At 42.9% G+C, this 8,318-nt stretch overlaps 2 protein-coding genes and 1 non-coding gene across 3 annotated transcripts; 2 read left to right on the top strand and 1 right to left on the bottom strand.

The window, feature by feature from the left end:
• Positions 1–14: 14 nt before the first annotated feature.
• LOC115374556 (U7 small nuclear RNA) lies at positions 15–72 on the bottom strand. The gene has a single exon (XR_003929629.1). It is a non-coding gene; the product is annotated as a U7 small nuclear RNA (small nuclear RNA).
• A 1,538-nt stretch (positions 73–1,610) lies between these two features.
• tpi1b (triosephosphate isomerase 1b) lies at positions 1,611–5,593 on the top strand. Its single transcript, XM_030073121.1, has 7 exons — positions 1,611–1,820; positions 3,514–3,637; positions 3,862–3,946; positions 4,185–4,317; positions 4,506–4,591; positions 4,684–4,771; positions 4,900–5,593. The coding sequence occupies exons 1-7, from the start codon at positions 1,712–1,714 to the stop codon at positions 5,016–5,018; spliced, it is 744 nt and encodes a 247-aa protein (XP_029928981.1). The 5' UTR covers positions 1,611–1,711; the 3' UTR covers positions 5,019–5,593.
• A 1,035-nt stretch (positions 5,594–6,628) lies between these two features.
• Positions 6,629–8,004, top strand: LOC115374262 (adult enhancer factor 1-like). The gene is made up of 2 exons (XM_030073111.1): positions 6,629–6,917; positions 7,031–8,004. The coding sequence occupies exons 1-2, from the start codon at positions 6,746–6,748 to the stop codon at positions 7,666–7,668; spliced, it is 810 nt and encodes a 269-aa protein (XP_029928971.1). The 5' UTR covers positions 6,629–6,745; the 3' UTR covers positions 7,669–8,004.
• The last annotated feature ends 314 nt before the right edge of the window (positions 8,005–8,318 follow it).

Raw genomic sequence — 8,318 nt, 5'->3', positions numbered from 1 at the left:
TTAAACAACTCAAGGTGGGCTTCTATTTATACTAGAAGCCTGCTGGAGAAATTTCAAAAGAGCGAAATCCTTACTACTGTCAAGTACAGGAGCAGTGCTGTATTAGTGACATACTAATTGCAGTCATGGTTTAGCTGCAATATGAAACTGCAAAAGCAAGCTGATAATATATGAGGGGGGAAAAAAGTAAAATGTGAAACTAAAATGAAAATGAATCTAAACATATTTACACCCAAGTGGATTTTAAGACACAAATATCATAAAGCGAAGCGAAATGCATGTTGGGTATGCAAAGCATTGTCGAATATCCTCCAATCAGGGAGCGTCTCTGAAAATACGCTCGTGAATCCCACCGGCGTCCCGGTGAGACACGCCCACATGGTTGAGGCTCTGCGGGACTGTCTCTACATTACACTCTATCACTGCTGCTACTGGAGCTGCGTTTTAACCAGTCAGAGTCCGTATTCATAATGTATATGTCCCAATATTTAGACACCAATATGCTTTTAGATGTCAAATTAATATTTTGATGGTCATCTCAAGTTCATGATGAATTACTACTCATCAAACTCATAAATAAGACAGCTTTGGTTATGGCTAATAAAAATGTTAATTCAGTGCAACGATTTGAAATGTTAATTATACACGTCTTGTAACAGCTGATGTCATGAGCTCTCTACAGATCAGTGGTTCTCTATTCAAGAAGCCGAACTGCATTTCTTCTTCTTCTTTTTTTTTTTTTTTTTTTTTAATTGTTTCAAAGATAGCTCTCATTTAAAAGTATGAATTGGCAGTTGATGATGCCTTCATGCACTCTTAGAAACATCGTAATTGCGAGACACGCACAACATCCACCGAACTAACTGGAGTCTACAGGTGGGGATTTATGGGAGGCTCAAAACACAGAAAGAGGGCGAACACCTGCTGATAAATGACATATTTTATTTATATTATGTTGTTCTTTTTGAAGAATCATCTTGTTGCGTCGGCGATCTGTTTTCTTCCTGCGTCTGTTCACAGAGTATAAATACATACCTATGCGCCTGTTGATTGCCGTGCATGCAGAACAGATTTACCTAGAAATTAATCAACATGACAGATTAACACTTCGTTTGTAACTGTGTGTAAAAGAGATAGCTCTATGGCTCTGGTACCAAGTAGATCTGTGCTTGATTTATTTTAATAAAACGACAGTTCGGAGTCACCAGAACATCATTGTTGATAATAGGGAACATTTGCTTTCATTTTTGACTAAAAGAACCTGAATGCACCACATCTCATATTTACACTGGAACTTTGGGAGTATGAGCCTACAAAAACTTTTTGCCATAAAATGTGTTTTAAAATTTTACAAAGCTGCTACATTGTCACCAACCTTCCTTCCTTCCAAGGTGTGTACTCTCTTGCTACCGTGAAATATTGTTGATGGAAATCAAATAAAATAGAATAAAATAGAATAAGGGGTCGATCGCGCAGAGCAATTAAAGGCAGCATGACATTTGCTCTTCCCCTTCCTCAAGTAGGGAAAATGCCTTTGCGGGCGTGTCGCCACAGACCAATAGCGCGCACAGAGAGGAGGGGTTACTTTTTCCAAGCTCATAAATACACTCCGTTGCTCCTGCACGTCCGCTCTCTTGCCCCAGACGAGAAGGACCCCTGTGGACCGTCGGAACCGTTTGAAAGCTAAGGACTCGCCCATCAAACCGCAAACATGACCAGGAAATTCTTCGTCGGCGGAAACTGGAAGATGAACGGCGACAAGAAAAGCCTTGGGGAACTCATGCAGACCATGAACGGTGCCAAGCTGGACCCCAATGTCGGTATGTAAATATGAATTATCACATCCCTGCAGTGTCAGTATCCTCTGCCAACCCCTTCCTTGATCATGCAACATGATCGCCTTTTTTGATTATCATGATCACATTCTCAGTTGTCAGTATGGTTAATGCACAGTGTGTTTTTTCTCTTCTATCGCGAATACTCTCCATCAGAGTCAAAATGGGCTAACTCACAGTAAATCAATGTGACTATGAAACATCCGGGGGCAGCATCACAGCCCTCTCCATCATTTAACATGCTTATTAAGTTACCTGGCTGCATTCAGTGCGAGCTGTGTCCTTCCCCACTACACGGGCTTACATAAGACCTCTAATAGTGAAACGCACTGGAGACCACGGACGCTCAAATGTTTCAGCGATGTCGGTGGGTGTGCGTTTGGAGCGGCACGTAGTCCCTGCAGCCAGTCACATCACACACACTGCTTGCTCCAAGTGTTGGATCGGTGGGCGGAATGTCAATTGTGCCCAGCGAGTAGACATTTGCCCTGTTGCACTTCTCGCGTCCCACAAGCTGGAGACAAAGTAGCCACCATGCTTTGTTGTGCACAGCGCCGCCATTGTGTAATAATTCCTATTTTATTCAGTGCATGACTCTGTGCAAGAGAGGACGGCTCGTTTCCGCTGTCATCACATCCAGTTGTTGTCCTCTGGCAACATGGCAGCTGAGCGAGTTGCAAGCAGTTGTAATTTTGTGCACATTAGTGGTCGTTTGATTATCGTATAAATACGTCTATATCATACATGAGCAAGTTTTCATTCTCGTTACCACATCGACTATCCTTGGACCTTGCTCAATTACAAGATCCGCCCTCTGCCGCTCGACAGTGTGTGACGCACAAACGGCGCTTGTGTGCCAGACTGAAACTTCAACAAGCTTTTCCTATTGGCGGGTTAAAGTCAAAGTTCAGCCTCTTCATCCCGGGCTGATTTTCTTTACATGCAGATATTTAAAGTCAGACTATTTTGTTGACCTTTGAACTTAGGCTTCTGTCTCATGTTTGACCCCAGCAGAATGCAGTGGAGGAGGTGACCTTTTGCAGGTTGAACTCAGACCTTTATGCAGGGGGGACTGTGTCTGGCCAGGGATGAATGACCTTTACCAAACCCATAGTGACAGGAGGTGTTTAATATAGACTCACGTAACCTCAAGATACAGTTACATTGTGAATGTCAGTGTACTGTCTTACTATACTCGTCTTGACCTGTTTAGACTGTACTAATATGGACTAACCGATAAAATCACACTGACAGTTTACCCATTAAGAAATATTAAGCCCATGGCTTACAGGGCAGCTACATTGCAGTTTTGTTTCACCAAATAGTACCCACTGCAAGAATTTGTCTCATTCAGGCACATAGCCTTGAGAATTAAGTGCTGTGGGAAAAAATAATTATGCATACTTTGTTAGACGTGCATTTGGTCATAGTTAGGGGACAACAGGTTGGTCTAGTGGTTAGATGTCCTGTCCTTCAATTGGCAGACACATGTTCCCTCATTCTTGGAAATATCCAACCTTCTGAAGTGTCCTTGAGCAAAACTCTCAATCCCCACCAGCTACTGATGTGCTCATCTGTATTTGACTTTGTGCACTGACATTCATATGTTTACAGGTTTACGAAGACTAAGTCCTCAATGCTCAATCTAAGTGCCCTTTCTTCATCTTTTCTGGTACAGAGGTTGTGTGCGGTGCTCCATCCATCTACCTGGACTTCGTCAGGTCCAAGCTGGATGCTAAGATTGGCGTGGCTGCTCAGAACTGCTACAAAGTTCCCAAGGGTGCCTTCACTGGGGAGATCAGGTACGGCCTATGTGGATGTATCCAACATCTCATAATACCAAATCATGAAAATGACGGACATGCAGACAAGTAGCTTCACAATGCAAGAAATTATTCAAGATGCCGTGGCCAGCTGGCTTGTTAGGTTGTGACCAAAGTCACAGGAAGGAAAATGAAGTGTTAGTTGTGTTTATGATTTGAAACATCATTTTTATTTTGTGTTTGTTTGAATACTTTCTCTCCAGCCCTGCGATGATCAAGGACTGTGGTGTGAACTGGGTGATCCTGGGACACTCTGAGAGGCGCCACGTCTTTGGCGAGAGCGATGAGGTAATTCAGCGTCATTTTATCTTCTTCTTTCAGCTTGCACCACCTGTCTCACAACACATAATTACATTCAAAGGGTAGTCTAATAGCTTATATAATTGCCATAAAGCATGGCGGTGTAACACTGAAATTAAAATTGTAAAACCTAAAGTCTTTTTAAATGACTGCAATGAACTTCAGTGCAACACATTCCCTGCCTCCAACCATGTGATTATAGATGCTTATATGTCTGTCCTGATAGCTCATTGGTCAGAAGACCGCCCACGCTCTTGAGAATGGTCTTGGTGTGATTGCCTGCATTGGTGAGAAGCTCGATGAGAGAGAGGCCGGAATCACAGAGAAGGTTGTCTTTGCTCAGACCAAGGTCATCGCAGGTACAAAACCCATGATAATGCCATAATTGAATCGTGTCGGAATGCAGCTGAGCTGAACTGTTGCAATTCACATTTCAGGAATTGTTATACCGCAGACTGACTGACTATTAACTTAGGGAAGCATGAGATTTTGCAAAGCTGATAAGTTGTGAATACCACTTCAGTGCCTATCATATCTTCTCTCCTAGACAATGTAAAGGACTGGGGCAAGGTTGTGCTCGCCTATGAGCCTGTGTGGGCTATTGGCACCGGCAAGACCGCCTCCCCACAGCAGGTGAGCATTTGAAACGACTGCACACTTAATTTGGGGCTGTGATCTGTTCCCATCATTCACCATCACTGTCTGTTTCCTGCATGATCTTTCAGGCCCAGGAGGTTCATGAAAAACTGAGGGCATGGCTCAAGACCAACGTGTCTGAGGCTGTTGCCAACTCTGTTAGGATCATCTATGGAGGTAAGTCGATGTGAGGAGAGACACATCAGCTGATTTGTGTCATTGATGCTAGAAAAAATTGCCTTATGCATAGCCTTATGCATTCCCCTCGTCCACCTTTGATCATTCTGCGTTGTTTTTCTGCTCAGGTTCTGTGACCGGTGCCACATGCAAGGAGCTTGCATCCCAGAAGGATGTGGATGGCTTCCTGGTGGGCGGAGCTTCCCTCAAGCCAGAGTTTGTTGAAATCATCAACGCCAAGGCATAAAACCCCTGAAGCTGCAGACAAGACTGTGTCCAGATCAGAGGCCAGCTCCATTCAGATGATCCACTTTCATCATCCCTTGATTCACAGCACTTAGAACAGTCCTCTTCCCCTTTTTTATTCAAGGTATTTGTGTAATGATGTCATTCCCTCCGTTTCCTTTTTTGGTATTTTGTTATGATTAAAAAAAAAAGGGACAGGTTGACACATGCACTGTACTGCACTGAAAAGATTTAGATCCACTGAGATAGCGTGTGTGCATACTAACTTCCACACCAGTGCGACAAATACACCTCGAGGTGGACATTGCCTTTACTTGAAAAGTTTACGGACTTTTGTGTATACAGTGTCACAGCTGTTGTCAATCAGATTTACTTGTCTTTTATATAGCTGTCTCTTTGTGTAATTATGATGTTTTGTGGCTTATACCTCCCTGTAGACGTGCATGATCCGCTCTCTGTTGGCTCTTTTGCCAAGAGGGAAGTGTCCATTACATGTTAATCATATTGTGTCATGGCCGATGGGTACAAGAAGGGAGGCTGTAAAGGAAACATTATAATAAACAGTTTAGAGACTGGTTCAACGTGTTGTGTCTTGTTTTGTCCTGCTTACCACACACTTTTCTTTTTGGCCTTAATGGAATGCACTCTATGGCTTTTTTTTTTTTTTTTTTTTTTTTTTTTTGTCAAAACTGACCATATTGTGGTATTTTATATTATTAATTTGAAGATCAAACAATATACTAATAGTTGCTATAATCCCCAATCCAGATAATTTTGATTGTTGGCTGCTGTATGTTACTATACAGAACTCAAAAATCACAGTGGTATTTTTAGAACTGGACAGAGAGAGAGAGGGGGTATCCCATTACACCAGTGAACTACTGTTAAGACAATGCCATGCATAGAGGCGTCTGACTGCTATATTTATCATGGCACTGAACTGAAACAGCTATGCTCCCTCAGCGGCCAAGGAGCCGTGCATTAAGGAACAACAGTAGTGATACATGTAAACCATCCACATATTTCCACTAATGTCTATGAACGCGGAAGCCAAAAATATACACACTGATCAGACATTTTACTCAAACCATTACATAAACGGAAGTAATTACTAGATTCCTGCCATCAGTCCACACACTGTCCTTATAACAGTGCTGGTTTCAGGGAGATCCAAGACAGTTTCTACTAGTTTTATCATCCAGAAGCAAAGACATCACATCATATCTATACAAGCTCTATCTTAAGAGTTAAAGACAAAGATAAAGGTGGCTGAGCTTCTGCTGTATGTTATATTTGGACGCAGCAATGTTCTTTCTCCCTCTTTCTGGTGCTTAGTCAGGGAATTTGTGATGTAACTCGGTTTGGTCTGAGGTCACAACTCTATTTTGAATCTCGAGGTGGTGCATGGTGGGAAGGTGGTCCTTTTCAATCCAGCTTAAGTAGACCCATATTGTGCATTTTAACCAAATGTTTACCCTAGTCTTTGTGTGCTTTATCTTATCTTTTCAGTCTGTCGAAATTGCCACTGTAGCTCACTGAACTCCTTCCCCCCTTACCACAATGTTGCATATTTGGCACCCCCTTCCACTAGGCGGCGGTAGTGCAGCACTTTCTCCGCCTTGCGTGGCAGTCTCATGTCCGTGTTTACAAGCGAAGCGTGACGTTCCGTGGAGTCACAAGAACATATCATCAGGAGCTGCCAAGTGCTATCAATTCCCCCTTCCCGAAATGGCCAAAATGCAGTCACTGAAAGCATTTCTCAACGAGAGGTTGACAGCAGCGGCCGAGGAGATTTTCGGCGCAGTTGAAAAGACAATAGCCGAGTACAAAGAGGAAATTTGTCGCTCAAAAGATCTAGAGATCAATCGTCTCCGGATGCAGCTGAAGCTTCTGAAGTCAGGTTGGTTTGATTTATGCATGCGTTGCTAGACTTTAGCATGCAAGCAGGACAAACTTGTGTGCTTTTCATTCTTTATTAGACAGTGTAAAATTTGATGTAATCCTTTTTTCTAGTCCCTCGATGTCCCGGAGCCCAGCTGCAGCAGCAGCAGCAGCAGCAGCAGCACACCCATCATCATCATCATCAGCACCATCAATCAATCCCTGTTGTCCCTGCAGTGGAGGCTCCTGAGCCACAGCAGCACTGTGAGCAGGATGGCAGCAGCAGCATGGAGCAGGAGCATCCGGAGCCCTCACAGGTCAAAAAGGAGCAGCAGAAGACACACAGAGATTTCTGGATGGGTCATGATGAAGAGCAGCTTGAGGGACTCGAGTCTGACATAAAAGAATTCATCTCATCCCCTTCCAGTCTGAAAAGCAATCTGCAAGACCCAACCTTACCTTTCCATCCCTACCACAACAACAGTGAGGAGAATAAAGAGAAGCCGTATTGTTGCTCTGTTTGTGAGAAGCGTTTCAGCAATTGCTCCCACCTTGCAGCACATATCAGGACTCACACAGGGGAGAGGCCTTACAGGTGTGACATATGCAGGAAGACTTTTATCACGACGAGCGCTCTGAATAGACACCAGACGATTCACACTGAGGGAAAACAGTTTGTGTGTAATTTCTGTGGCAAATCCTTCAAATGGATGGAGTCCCTTGGCAGGCACATGAGAAGCGTTCATAAAAGGGAGAATATGCCTCTATGACTCCCTACAGTGGGCTGTTATGATTATACTGTTCACTGGGCTAGCTGTGTATTTGTTTTTCTATGTCACCTATGTATGGTTTTACTTTAAAAAAAAGTCAAACATCTGTCAAAATGTGAACAAAGAGAGTAATGGCTGTGTCTTCCATGTTTAGTTGTGAATTATGTTGGTCAACGTGCATGTAATTGAATGTATAAGTACGGCTCATTAAACGGAAACACCAGTTGCAGTAATGATATGCAAATAATTTGTACATATGATACACTCATTCACATAAGAATTTATCAACACAGATTGTGTTAACTTTATTCTTGCAGAATAAAATGTGAAAATGGTCTGGATAGTGACATTTTGGTTTTCCTCTGTTTGCTTGCTGTTCAGAAACTAGAGGGAGGTGGTTGAGCTCTACTCCAGGAGATGGCAGTAACAGCATTTCAGTTCAATCATATGTCCAGACTGAATTACGTAGCCTTGCTTGGTAGGTTTACTTTACCTAAAGAGTATATTCACTTTCTCAGCCACTGGTATACACAGGGGCACACAAACCAGAGGAGCCCACAAACCATTTGATGATTTAAAATAATGACTCTTCCTTATTATCTCCTTGTGCTAACTTATAATGAATTAAATAACAGCGCAATAAATCCAGC

Source organism: Myripristis murdjan, chromosome 16, assembly GCF_902150065.1.
Source record: "Myripristis murdjan chromosome 16, fMyrMur1.1, whole genome shotgun sequence".
Taxonomy (NCBI): Eukaryota; Metazoa; Chordata; class Actinopteri; order Holocentriformes; family Holocentridae; genus Myripristis; species Myripristis murdjan.
This window is presented reverse-complemented; position numbering and strand designations above follow the sequence as displayed.

Excerpts from the sequence above, each read along its gene's own strand:
- LOC115374262 (XM_030073111.1), top strand. The coding sequence starts at position 6,746 with ATGGCCAAAATGCAGTCACTGAAAGCATTTCTCAACGAGAGGTTGACA. Across the intron at positions 6,918-7,030 it reads GCTGAAGCTTCTGAAGTCAG|TCCCTCGATGTCCCGGAGCC; the intron begins GTTGGTTTGATT and ends CCTTTTTTCTAG.
- tpi1b (XM_030073121.1), top strand. The coding sequence starts at position 1,712 with ATGACCAGGAAATTCTTCGTCGGCGGAAACTGGAAGATGAACGGCGAC. Across the intron at positions 1,821-3,513 it reads CAAGCTGGACCCCAATGTCG|AGGTTGTGTGCGGTGCTCCA; the intron begins GTATGTAAATAT and ends TTTCTGGTACAG. Across the intron at positions 4,772-4,899 it reads TGTTAGGATCATCTATGGAG|GTTCTGTGACCGGTGCCACA; the intron begins GTAAGTCGATGT and ends TTTTCTGCTCAG.